This window comes from Natator depressus, chromosome 1 (genome assembly GCF_965152275.1).
Source record: "Natator depressus isolate rNatDep1 chromosome 1, rNatDep2.hap1, whole genome shotgun sequence".
Lineage (NCBI taxonomy): Eukaryota > Metazoa > Chordata > Testudines > Cheloniidae > Natator > Natator depressus.
Window position 1 is genome coordinate 128449916 of NC_134234.1, and position 14443 is coordinate 128464358.

Below are 14443 nucleotides of genomic sequence, written 5' to 3' on the forward strand. Positions count from 1 at the left end.
TACAACAGAGAGAATAAAATAAATATGTAGATAATATCACAAATAGTTAAGTATATATTTAAGAATGTCTAATGACATATTTACATGACTTTTCTTTACTGAATTGGAATGATTGCATGTTTCATGTCAACATAAACATTTCTTGCTGTACTTTCAGCAAAAGAAACTTAGATATGTTGAAACTGAAAGCTCTCTCTTAGTGTGCATACAGGATAGCGGCAATACATTTTCAAAGGAGATTTGACGGAAGAGCTCCAGTTAATAAAAAAGGAGTTAAATTGTTATTGTCAAATCGCCCTCCCACCTACTAGCTGAGATGCCATTCCATTTTCAAGGTTGCAGTAGAAGCAGTCAGTATTCTCTTCAAAGAGGCTTGGCATGAGATAAATGACTGTCTTTAAAAGATCAAAGGATATTAATAGGCAAGACTCCTCTCCACCTGACAGACAGCTGTCAGTCAGAGCTTGTCAATTTGAGCTGCAAACTGTAAAGAGGAAATTTTGTTAACCCTGTAACATACCTAAACCACTGCCCACAGCTGGAATACCAAATGTTATGCTTATTGCTGAAAGCAGCTAGAAGAGCCTTTCTGAAACCTTAGTGCAATTAATAGACCGGGATGGTGGGGGGGGGGGGGATCAAGGGGTGAGAGTGAGTGACCACAAGGAGCAAACATGACCCTGTGCCCTCCTGACTTGAGCTTTTTCTGAAGCATGTGGTTTTGCAAGATGGAAAGTCTGGCAATAGTTAACTATTGCTGAGTGAAATAAAGCTGGTTACCTGATGGAAAGCAACACACTACAGACTGGAAAACTGCATACTTAATTTAGCTTCTGCTCAGCCATTTTTTTTTGTTGATAAACAAGCTATGTAATACTAACAAATTGGATATAAAAAGAGAAGAAATCTGATCTCAATGGACACTTGGACACCTGTCAAGTTTCCCTGCAGACACAAGGCTGGCCACCGGACGTCTACAGTTATCCACTTGAGACATCCTCAAGACCCTGGGTGAATATGAATCTGGGGGTAATTTGGGGTACTCTACTAACCTGTTGCGGATGTGTGTAAGTGCTGGAGACTAAATAAAGTAAAGCACTTTTGTTTGCCTGCTCGTATCAACTATCTATCAGCCAGATGGCTGTGTCCCCATTGATTTATTTCCTGCCACCGCCTTGCAAAGAGTAAAGTTACCAAGAGCTTTGGGTTCAGCAAAACCCTGGGTAACAAAACCAGTGAATGATTTTGAGTGTACCTCTTCATGAAAGTTAGATCTTTGTCACAGTGGCATTTTTTTAATATTATTCATTTTACAACTGTCATCCCATGAAAATAAGCCTTTGTTATGGATGTGGTGATGGTCACCTTTAATGGTACTGGTGTAAATCTAGCACTGCTGTGTTGTTAGAAACTGACAGTTTGTATGCAATTTAAGGTTCGCGCATGGCCCCACAGTATGCCAACATTTTTATGGCTGACTTAGAACAACGCTTCCTCAGCTCTCGTCCCCTAACGCCCCTACTCCACTTCCGCTACATTGATGACATCTTCATCATCTGGACCCATGGAAAAGAAGCCCTTGAGGAATTCCACCATGATTTCAACAATGTCCATCCCACCATCAACCTCAGCCTGGTCCAGTCCACACAAGAGATCCACTTCCTGGACACTACAGTGCTAATAAACTATGGTCACATAAACGCCACCCTATACCGGAAACCTGCTGACCGCTATTCCTACCTACATGCCTCCAGCTTTCACCCTGACCACACCACACGATCCATTGTCTACAGCCAAGCTCCACGATACAACCGCATTTGCTCCAACCCCTCAGACAGAGACAAACACCTACAAGATCTCTATCAAGCATTCTTACAACTACAGTACCCACCTGCGGAAGTGAAGAAACAGATTGATAGAGCTAGAAGAGTTCCCAGAAGTAACCTACTACAGGACAGGCCTAACAAAGAAAATAACAGAACGCCACTAGCCGTCACCTTCAGCCCCCAACTAAAACCCCTCCAACGCATTATTAAGGATCTACAATCTATCCTGAAGGATGACCCAACACTCTCACAAATCTTGGGAGACAGGCCAGTCCTTGCCTACAGACAGCCCCCCAACCTGAAGTGAATACTCACCAGCAACCACATACCACACAACAGAACCACTAACCCAGGAACCTATCCTTGCAACAAAGCCCGTTGCCAACTGTGCCCACATATCTATTCAGGGGACACCATCACAGGGCCTAATAACATCAGCCACACTATCAGAGGCTCGTTCACCTGCACATCTACCAATGTGATATATGCCATCATGTGCCAGCAATGCCCCTCTGCCATGTACATTGGTCAAACTGGACAGTCTCTACGTAAAAGAATAAATGGACAAATATCAGATGTCAAGAATTATAACATTCATAAACCAGTCGGAGAACACTTCAATCTCTCTGGTCACGCGATTACAGACATGAAAGTTGCGATATTACAACAGAAAAACTTCAAATCCAGACTCCAGCGAGAGACTGCTGAATTGGAATTCATTTGAAAATTGGATACAATTACCTTAGGCTTGAATAGAGACTGGGAGTGGCTAAGTCATTATGCAAGGTAACCTATTTCCCCTTGTTTTCCTAACCCTCCCCCCCCCCCCCCCCCCGGTTCCTCAGACCTTCTTGTTGAACCCTGGATTTGTGCTGGAAATGGCCCACTTTGATTATCATACACATTGTAAGGAGAGTGATCACTTTAGATAAGCTATTACAGCAGGAGAGTGGGGTGGGGGGAGAGAAAACCTTTTGTAGTGATAAACACCCATTTTTTCATGATTTGTGTGTTTAAAAACATCTTCTGTATTTTCCACAGTATGCATCCGATGAAGTAAGCTGTAGCTCACGAAAGCTTATGCTCAAATAAATTGGTTAGTCTCTAAGATGTCACGAGTACTCCTTTTCTTTATGCAATTTAAGTTATCTCTGATACTAACAGCTGAAAATCTATTTTTTAAGTGATGGGAAGAATATATGAGAAATTGTGTTATTCCCAGTTTATGGTAACAGTCTTTATTTTGTGAATTCTTCTTTCCCAAATAATCTCCCAGGCCCAGATCCTCAAACACCTACTGAAATAATGTGAGTGAGGCACCTAAATACCTTTGAGTATCTGGGCTTAATTAGAGCTGAACAGATAAAAATCCAATACAAAACAAATCATCTGCCTAGTAGAAGTATTTAACTAAAGGACAAACAATATTTTATTAGAAATGTTGGGGAAACTTAAAACATCACTTAATATTGGGGCTTGCCTACTATAGATAGCCCTTAATGATTTGCCCGTACAGAGCATAGGTGAGACAGTATCATAAACCTAAACAACAAATAACTGACCTTGAAATGTAAGTTGAAATGGGTTTGTTTTCTCTTGAATTTTAAATGTTGACATGCTCTAAAAATTTTTAATTTGACTTAAAAGAGTCTCCTAAATAATTTGTAGCTACAGTAATTACAGATTCTGTTAACACGAGACTTTGCTTATATTCTAGCAAAGTCCAACAAGTCATAAGGATAAGAGTGACATTCTATACCTTGCAATAAATTGATCTCTTATAAAAAACATTTTTCTTTAGGGATTTTTTTGCTCATAAAGTTTATCCAGCATTTTACAGAATTAGTAAAAAAAATAAGCCAATATAAACATAGGCAGACAGAGATAAGAGAGAGAAAATGAGAACCAAGGACCCAGATTGTCCCCTCCCACAAGAACCTGTAAGACAAATGGGAAGTGTAGTCCATCTAGACTACACTGGCCTATTGAGTAGAATCTGAATTACATGACGCATTTGAGTTATCACTCCCAAGGCATTGTGGCATATTTCCAAAGCATTGATGTATAATTTTTTTCAGCTGAAATGTGTTCAGTTTTTCAACAAAACATCAACATTTTCTGCAGAAAGCAGACATTTTTATGAGGAAAAATTCTCCTAGTCCATAAATCAATTTTCCAAAAATTCACCTAGTCCATAAATCAAAAATAGTTTTGATGGAAAACTTTTGATGAGCTTTAGCCAATGTGTGCTCATAGAATTAAGACAGGATGCTTTTTTTTCTAAAATATATGCTCTGGGAGTTATTTTGGGTAAGCTCTATTGCCTGTGATATACAGGAGGTCAGACCAAAAGATCACAGTGGTCCATTCTGGCCTTGGAATCTATGAATTCTTGGCCTGCAGAAGGGAGAGGTTTTACTACAGATCTCTCATGGAAACAGCCACAGCCAATGGGAAGGGAGTGAAGTGGACAGATACATAAATACACCAGAATAATTTGTTTGTTTTTCTTTAGAATGATGTATGGGTATTATAGCAATTTCTTTCATCAGGGGGCTTTTGACAGGTTTTACAGGCCCTTTAGGGCTGAAAAAGAGATCCTTCTTAGTTTAAAGGTTAAAAGTTTATTGCATTGTTTTCCTTACCTCATGTCAAAGTATGGCTTTCTGGCTCAGCACGTTAATATTGTATTTTGTTGTGGTGGTGGTGGTGTTTTTTGTTGTTGTTTTTTTAGAGGGGCGGGGGTTGTTTTTTCTTTTTAACCACCTGAAGTTCAATAAGTACAAACAGTATGGGATGGGGAAATGTACAACAGAAAAAAACTGCTCTGACCTGTGTGTTGCAAGGTGCCAATCTAGACACACTGTACCATAGCTGCTCTTATGGTTCAGCTGAAATTTACAGTGTTGGAGTATTATAACAATAAGCACAACTAGTCATTGTTAATACTCTTGGGTAATGTCCCTCACACTAGGATTGTAATGCAAAAATCCATACTTATCTAAGATTTCCCTTCAATTCCCTTCCCTCAATTCCCTTTAAGCCTTCTGGATTAAGACATATATATTGTCAGATCCCATGAAGAGCAAAATTGAAGCTTTGTTGTTGTTGTGGGGTTTTATTTTTTCTTTTTTTTTTATTAGAGAATAATCCAATGAGAAAATGGCTTGAAATGAATGGAGAGTGGATATTGTTACAAGAGAAAAATATTTTTTTCTACCTCTCTCTATATTAGGCATAACTTTTGCAATGCTCTTATGTTCGGTTCCAGGTGATAGCTAGATATTTTTGGCCCCTATTTTTGCTTATGCTAAATCTGGTAGTTGTTAAATGTCCATATGCTGAGCTTGCCAAGAAGAAAGTTGGCTAAGCATCTTGTTTGGTTCAGGGATTGTATATCTTTTAAACTATGCATTGTTCTAGTACTTCCTGGCAAGGTCAGAGAGAGAGAGAAAAAAAAGGCAAGTGGCTAGGTCCGTTTAGTGCCTCACTCTGTACAATGATTGTGCCAGTGCTTTTTGAACAGGTATAACAACTAATCTAACAGAAGGGTTAATTGGCTGTATTTCTTATCTTCAATACAGTATGAATTAAGAGTGGCATTTCTAACATGAGATTTCAGGATTGCTCTATAAATGATTTTGTTAGTCCTTTCCCTATATAATATTTCTTCTGTTCTGTAGAGCATGCATGTAGAAAGACTTCATTGTTAGAAATGTTGCTAACATTTTATTGCTGTCCAAGTGATTTACTTCTGGATTTTTTATTTTATTTATTTTGTATTTATTTCAGGAATGCTGATGCACCATTTCTTCTTTTCCTGTCCTACCTTCAAGTCCACACTGCTCTATATGCATCAAAGGATTTCAAAGGAAAGAGCAAACATGGCTTATATGGGGATGCTGTAGAGGAAATAGACTGGAGTGTTGGTATGTTGCACATTTATCTTAAATGAGTTTTTAAAAATTTTCACAGATGTTCCTTTAACCTTCATTAGAAATTTGTGACAATTCCACTGCATGCAAAATCTGCTCTGGTAAGGGGAAGACTAAACAATTACTATGTATTAATACTGATTGCTTAGATGCTGTGTCATGCTCAGGTGCTAGTGATACTGTGTCTCTTGGTATCATATGAATTTGGTATAAATTCTGCAAGCTGCAAGTCATCGGACGGAAAGCTGAATTCAGGAGACTTCACAGGGCTGTCATCAAAAGAACTAACGATAAAATAACGGCAAAGTCTTAATATGTACTGTTATTGCTAATTCTTAGTAAGCACAATATATAATGAGTAATTCTTTCATATTGGTGAAATCAGTCAAGTGGGTCCACTTCTCTGGGCACAATACAGCCAAAAGGCAAATAAGTCACCTCTCAAGGCACGGACTCTCTGATGTCACAGAGAGCAGTAAGTTATCAAATCGTTCAATGGGCCTACTTTATTTCTGGGCATATTGGAATGACTCTCCATTTCTAGAGGTAATCACCTGTGAAAACAACTCACAGTTCATACTTGAAACAATCAGGTGAAAGTAGAACAGTACTAAAAGATAATGATCATCTTGCATTCCTCCTCCCTACCTACCCCAAGCCAATTCTGGTTTTAGTAAAGCCAAGTAAAAAATTACTTTCTTCAAATAAGCAATATTTACTAAATTACTAGAAACAGACTTTCGTCTCAATATTAGATGCATGCTTAATAATATGCTTTCAAACAATGTATTTTGATTGCAAGCATGTAGAGCTCGACTCCATATACATTTCTATTCATATCAGCATCAAGAAATTCGGACTACAAATGGCAAGGGATGAACAGGCTGCAGTGATTGTTCAGCAAGGTACATAAAGGGATTTGTAATATACATAGGGCAATATTTGAATAGATAGGTAAAAAACATGGAAGTAGTGAAGCATTTTAAATGGGATGAGTATCCTTCTTGTAGGCAACTGGACCTCAAAAACTGTTCTATATATGAAGTTTATTGAAGTGAGGGAGACTTGCACTGAATCTTCCTTACTCCCTCAACTTTCACCACTCCTCGTGGTGCTACGGTAAACACTATGACTAAGTTGGTTGTTTGCTACAGTCTTAGCATTAGACTGCCATATGGTTGGTGAACATCCATGTTGTCATGCCCTCCAAACCATTAGCATGTCTGTGACATCATGTCTTTTCCTCTACCTCTGCTTCCAGTTTGATGTCTTCATACACAGTGGTAAGGATTAGGCAAATCTAATTCACTACTTGCTACTGCCATTCATTACCTCAGCTTAACTTTGTTCACCTGTTGAGACAGTTTACAGTTGTGGCCACTGAATACAAGCAACTAGTTGGAGACAAAAACAACAGACTAGCTGTTCCTGAAGCACTAGTATTGTAGAGTTGTTTACAGATTGAGTGTCACTATCCAACGGTACCACTGGACTCTCAGGGAATACTTTAAACACACCAAGCAGCATGTTTCAACGTCAAAAAGACATAGTTAAAACAATTTGGGACCTACCAGATAGCCAGGATCTGGCTTTATTCTCCTTGATGTTTTGAATCATATGTAGTCCGTTGTAAACAGAGACAGTTCCAGACATGATATAGTAAACAATCTCTGGTCTTCCTCAGACTCCATTCACTTTTCTTTTCTTTTCTTTTCTTTTCTTTTCTTTTCTTTTCTTTTCTTTTCTTTTCTTTTCTTTTCTTTTCTTTTCTTTTCTTTTCTTTTCTTTTCTTTTCTTTTCTTTTCTTTTCTTTTTCATTACAATATGTCTTAAAAGGCTGAGTAGCAGCAGAACTAAACACCCAGGGCCAGATCCTCAACTAGTGGAGCTCTGTCAGTTTATCCCAGCTGAGGATCTGGTCCCACAGTCTGGCTGATGTTTGGTAAGAGTGATTTGTTCTCAGGTTGCCTATTTGCTTCAAATGAAAGAGGAAAGTTTTAAATTCTTATGGATACATTCTTTCCATAATTACAACTATAAAGAAAAGAACTGGTGCTGGGATGTTCAAAGGAGCCTGAGGTAGTTGGGTACCCACCTCCCATGGAAATAGGCACCTAACTTCCCTAGGCTCTTTTAAAAATCAAAGTTTAAATGCCTGAGAGTAAGCGTAGGTCTGACAAACTAGACATTTAATGTATTGCTCACATCAGTGGTCAGCATGCCGACTTTGATTTCTACGCTGGTACCGCTTCAGCATATGTGCTAGGAAATATAAGCAATATTAGCTGGAACAGCTGGCCTAAAAAAGTGCAAACTTCTCTTAAACGGAAGTTTGATCCTATGTTGACAAAGCACAAGTAACTAGCTACACACAGAAAAATATAAATGGGGGGGGGGGGACCACAGAAATGTCAACTTGACATGAAGGGTTGATTCACAAAAGGACTTAGGCATCTAACCGCCAATTTAAGTACCTAAATCACAGAATCAGCCCCCGCTTAGGTGCTGCCAAACACTGTAGGCTTCTAAACTCAATCGATGCCCACATTTTTGCTGTACAATTTCCCTAAGTGCCTATGTTTCTTCTGTTCATGCACACTGCAGTCCCATGCCAGTTATCCGGATGCCTAACTCCCAGTGTGATGCATGAATCGGGGAAAGATAGGTGTTCCTCCACCTAACTTGCCAGCAAGGCCCCCTCTGGTAAGCATGCTCTGAGCTTGCCTACTCGATCAGGCCCCGTAGATGACATGCTTACACAAAACAGCCAGGGTGGAGGTAGACCTCCTGCATAACTTTTAATCCAGTGGTTAGGGTACTAATCTGGGATGTGAAAGACTCATGGTTCAAGTCCCCACTTTGCTGGAGGGGGGAAGGGATCTGAACTGGGGTGTGTGACCTCTCAGGTGAGTGTCTGAACTGTTGGGCTATGAGATATTTTTAAGTGGGACTCTCTCAGTCTCTTCTGTTGAAGCTGTTCCACTGTGGATAAATCATTTAAGAAAAACTGAAGCAGGGGAACTGGACCCTGGGTTTCCTTTCTCCCAGGGGAGTTCTCAATCTACCATGCTACAGAGTCATTCTCATGCTTGCTGCCCCCTCTCTGGTCCAATGATTCCTTCATTATTTGTCCACAGGGGAACAGCTTCAACTGAAAAATTGAGGGAGCACCCCTTCCTCCCCCATCAGAATATCTTATAGCCTAGTGGCTAGGGTATTCATCTGAGAGGTGGCATGTCCCAGTCCATATCCCTCTCTCTCTTCAGAGCTTGAGGGCTTGTCTATACTGGCAAGTTTTGTCACCAAAAACTGGCTTTTGGCGACAAAACAGCGATAGTGTACACACTGCAATGTCACTTTTTTTGAAAAAAAAAATGCCTAGGTTTGGCGACAAAAAACTTCCACCCCTGCAAGAGACTTTTGTCTTTTCCCCTCCCTTTATTGTCGACAGACAGCCAATGTAGACACCACAGTGTTGGGTTTTTTTTCGATTTTATTGGCCTCCAGAAAGTATCCCACAATTCCCATGCTGCCACTCTGGTCAGTGGTTTGAATTCTGCTGCCCTGCAGCCAACCCGCCCCTCCCCCTTGCAAGCTCCTGGAATTTTAAATCTCATTTCCTGCTTGCTGGCTTCCCAGAGGAGCTTCCCAGGTGAGCATGGCTAGCTATTGCACCAAACGTGCTCCTGCTTGGACCATCGCTGAGTTGTTGGATCTGATCAGTATATGGGGAAAGGAGTCTGTTCAGTAGCAGCTGCGAGTGACCCATAGGAATCGGGACACATATGGGCAAATTTCTCTAGGCTTGTGCGAAAAGGACACGCAGGACACGCAGCAGTGCAGAGCAAAGATAAAGGAGCTGAGGCAGGTGTACCATAAGGCGCGGGAGGTGAACCGTCGCTCCAGTGGTGCACCTAAGACCTGCCGCTTCTATAAGGAGCTGAATGCTATCCTCGGTGGTGACCCCACCTCCGTCGCTGATTGCCCCGTGGATACTTCATATACAGCTGAAAGAGGGGGCAACCCTCTGAAATTGTGGATGAAGAAGTTGAGCTAGAAGAGGATGTGGTGCTCCCAGCAGGGTCACCCAGTGGGGCAGGCAGCCAGGAATTTTTCTCCACTCCAGGAGTGCTCAACGGGGAGCAGGAAGCAGATGAGACTCTGGGTAAGTTGCTGTGGCTTGTCTAGGGAATCAAAAAGTGGAAGTCAGGTAGTGTTTTCTGTGAGCTGGACATTGCCCTGTGTAGCTAATCTGCATGGCCAAGCAGGGTGTTGATGGACATTGAGACCTGCAGGGAATCCTCCAGAGAGAGGTTCTGGAAAGTTTCAAAGAGGTACTTGTTAATCTGCTGCTGCAGATTCCAAGGGATTGCAGCCTTGTTAGTTTCCTCCATTGTAGGAAACTGTACCATGCCATTTAGCAATCACTGGAGCTGGGACCAAAGCAGCACATAGCTGAGGTGCATATTGACCAGGGTGAAAGCAGCAAGCATTCAGCAGCTGAACCCTGGTTTCTCTGGTCACCCTCAGCAGCGAGATGTCAGCCAGCAGGTTGGCCACCTGTGAAAAAGTGTGGGATAATTTTAGAATGAGTTCCCTGCAAAGCTCCCCTGCAAGCTGTGACCTTTTTGTCCATTCGCACAACTGCCTTCCCCCCACTCCCGAAACTCACCATGAGTGGGATGCTTGTGGAGCTGTGTGCCTGCCTAGAGTCTCAGAGAGAAAGTGATTTATACTAGCAAAATGTCCTTTTTATTAAAATGTTTCAATTATTTGCTGGAATGTAACAATCCCTCTTCTGTTCATCACAGACCTTGAAGAACGCATCACGGACCCCTGTGGACTGGCTTCAGCATATAAGAAAAAAACCTAGGCTCAGCAAAGAAGACATGTTCCGCAAGGTGCTACAGCGCGATGAGAGACAGACGAGGGAACGGCAAGAGTGCTGGGAAGCCGAAAGGCAGGACAGAAAAGAGAATGCTTCTTTTGCTAGGCAAGCAACAGAGTGGATGATAAAAGTTATGGAGGATCAGACGGAGATGCTCAAGTCTTTGATACAGCTGCAGACTGAACAGATCCGAGGTCGAGCGCCACTGCAACAGATGCACAATTCTTTGCCAATCCCACCCCCCTCTATGCCCACATATTCCTTTTTACTTCACAGCACTCCTGAGTTTCTCCATCACTCCACCCCCTCTCTCAGCTTGCACAATGATAGCTGGAGCTACACACAATTGTGAGGTTTTACCCTTTTTAACAATAAATAAAGGCTAAGGTATTTAATGGTACAGCGTTTTTATTCTGTGTTCTACAAAAGCGTATAGCAATCAATTCACTCTCGGGAACAAGTTTCTAAAGCATTGTGTTGCATGGATCTTGGGACCCAAAATTGCACATGGATGCAACAGGAAAGCATCTCCAAAGCAGACATGTGTTACTGCCCCTCACTGTCAAAGTGGTTCCTCAAAGCCTCTCTGATGTTAATAGCAGCCCTCTGGGCTCCTCAGACAGCCCTAGCATCTGGCTGTTCAAACTGTGCAGCCAAGCACTCTGCCTCAGTGCTCCACACCTGAGCAAACATTTCACCCTTAGATTCACACAGATTATGCAAAGTGCAGCATGCAGCTATGACCACAGGAATATTATCCTTGGTATAGTCTAGCCTGTGATTTAAACACCTCCAGCGAGCTTTCAAACAGCCAAAGGCACATTTTACTACCATGCGGCATCTGCTCAGCCTGTTATTAAAATGCTCCTTGCTGCTGTCCAGGTGTCCTGTGTAAGGTTTCATGAGCCAGGGTTGTAAGGGTAAGCTGGGTCTTCCAGGATTACTATGGGCATTTCCACATCTCCCAGAACTTGTGGTCTGGAAAGAAAGTCCCCACGTATAGCTTTCTGAATAGGCCACTGTTCCTGAAGATGTGTGCGTCATGCATCTTTCCAGACCAGCCTGCATTGATGTCCATGAAATGCCCCCCGGTGATCCAGAAGCGCCTGAAACACCGTGGAGAAGTATCCCTCCCTATTGATGTGTTCCGAGGCAAGGTGATCTGGTGCTAAAATTGGAATGTGTGTGCCATCAATCGCCCCGCCACAGTTAGGGAAACCCATCTCTGCAAAGCCATCTACTATTTCATGCACATTTCCTAGAGTCACGGTCCTATGCAGCAGGATGCAATTTATTGCCCTGCACACTTGGAGTAATACAGCCCCAACAGTGGACTTTCCTATTCCAAATTGATTTGCAACAGACTGGTAGCAATCTGGATTTGCCAGCTTCCACACAGCAATTGCAACACACTTCTCTACCGAAAGGGCAACTCTCATTCTGGTGTCCTTGCACCGCAGATCGGGGGACAGCTCAGCACATAGCTCCATGAAGGCTGCTTTATGCATCCTAAAGTTCTGTACCCACTGGTGGTCATCCCACACCTACATGACAATGCGATCCCACCAATCAGTGCTAGCCCAAAAGCAACTACCGTATACAGCTGCTCTGTGAATGCACAAAGCACTGATAAGTTGCTGCCATCCATATCACACTCGGGTGCCTGTGATTCATCATTTGCTAACTTTGCGAGTAACTCGGTGAGTAACTGTGCTGCCATGCGCAATGTCCTCAGACAGCTAACAGCGCATAGGAGAGAAGTGCGGGATCCATCCTCTCTCACTGCAGATGCTGGCGCACACTACAAAAGAATGACAGCTGGAAAAACAGCACGAAAGGAAGCCAGAGACCTTTGGAGGGGTGGGACACAAAGCGGTGCACAGTGGTAGATTTTGCACATCCCAGGATGTGCCGCACTCCATTTCGGCATTCCCACAACACCTAGCGACAGACGGTGTCACCAGGCACTGTGGGATACATACCCACAGTCCATTGCTCTCGCTGTTGACAAAGGTGCCCCGAATGTGGACACGATCTGTTGACAAAGGGAGCAAATGTAGACATGCTTTGGCGACTTTGTTTTTGTTAATTTTTCCTTGGCGACATTAATTTCATTGAAAAAACTTGCCAGTGTAGACAAGCCCTGAGTATCCTAGCCACTGGGCTAAAAGTTGTCTCCCTCCCCATCATGTGCCTAACTTTCTTTGTGAAAGTATAGAAAACCACATTAGAGCAGTTTACTTGAAACTGGACATACCACCCCTCAGCTGAGTACTTGAGCAACATTTTGCTTCTAGTCTTAAACACGGTCATCCATGAGCTGCTCAATGAAGGGAAATGTCACAGAAAATCTTTGTTGGTGGGTAATGAGAAAGTACGAACAGCTGTAATGCAGTTGTGACTGTCATATTCCAGAGATTAAGGACTTGTGTCAAAAGCAGAAGCATGAAGGTGAATGAAAATTGTTCCCTGATTTTTGAGCCCAATAACTCAGGTCAAAAAGAAGGATTTTGCTGTCATAAAGTACCTAAAGTAAGGAGGAGGCTTCTTAGTTTTGTCCCTCCAGAGTGAGAATCTTCAGTCAAGGAAAACTCTCCATTTTTTGAGACTTAATCACCTAACCAACTATTAAACTAAATAGAGAGTTTTCCTTCTTAATTTTAGCAGGGGAGTTGACACAAAGGCAGGTGGATGAAATGCTTTTTAAAAAAATTTTATGTTTGAGGCATGTTAAATTGATACTTGATTATGATTACAATCCAGGTTCCAAATACTAAGTATAAGCTCACAGGATAAGCTTTGGGATCCTGTATTTCTACTGCTCGTGCATGTTTCATGTGTATATAACAGAATTCAGTGCTTAAAGAGTTCATAGTTTTAATGCTGCTTCATATGACATGCCTTTGAGTGTTATTCTCTGACTAGTTAACATTTTAAATTTGTTTCAATGTAGGCTAAGTACCTTATTATTTATATTAATGATAGTTTATAGTTGTAGCAGGTGAAATAACCTCCCACTGTAAAAATGAACAGACTATAATCCCTTTTTCTTGCTGTATTTTTTTAAAATAACCTAGTAGTGGATTTAATGTGGAAGTCTGAATGGATATGTGCTGAAATTATTTATGATAAAAATTAAACCACACTTATATAATCACTACAAAGAGTTCTGGAGCCCCCCCCCATAGCCTTATGTTACAGGTCTGTGAAGACATACCTCTTCAGAGACTCAGAAGCAGAGCTCTCTCTTCTATTCTACTTACAGTTGGTGGGGGGAGGGGTTTCCTAACAGAGAGCCTTTTATTCTGCTGTAGAACAATCAGTGCTACATAGCTCACACATAAGGAAGAGCTAAGAAATGCTAGCTATACTCTGGGACAAGCCAAACACCAGTAAGGTGTGGCCATTACATTGGGTGTCTTTATTATTATAAAGAGAATTCCATGAACTTCCAAATAAAATTAAAAACAGAATCTCCCCTCCCTCACCATATTCCTAAGCAGATGTCAACAAGGTGTACTTATGATGCTCATTAAGAAAAGGGGGAGGAAACAAACCATTTTGGATATGAAGTTTCTGTTTGGGAATCTCCTTAATAGTGTGGATAGTTAGTGTAGAAGAGAAAATAGGTGGGTCCTACCTACAGTCAGTTCACATTTAGAAATGAAGATTTCTTGATGTGATAGGATGCAAATTTGGAAAAGCCCTTGGCTGACTACAAGTACATATAAGCAAGATACTTATATTACCCTATGACGGTGACAAGCTGTGGACATGATTTTACTGTCTTGGAT

At 41.7% G+C, this 14443-nt stretch overlaps 1 protein-coding gene across 4 annotated transcripts in view; it reads left to right on the top strand.

Annotated features, from left to right (window-relative positions):
* The window catches only part of STS (steroid sulfatase), a 188689-nt gene that overhangs the window by 60749 nt on the left and 113497 nt on the right, over positions 1-14443 (top strand). For all 4 annotated transcript variants that reach the window (XM_074966375.1, XM_074966392.1, XM_074966384.1 and 1 more), the window contains exon 6: positions 5619-5755. In XM_074966375.1, the coding sequence (XP_074822476.1) occupies positions 5619-5755 (137 nt within the window). The remainder of the gene's footprint in view (positions 1-5618; positions 5756-14443) is intronic.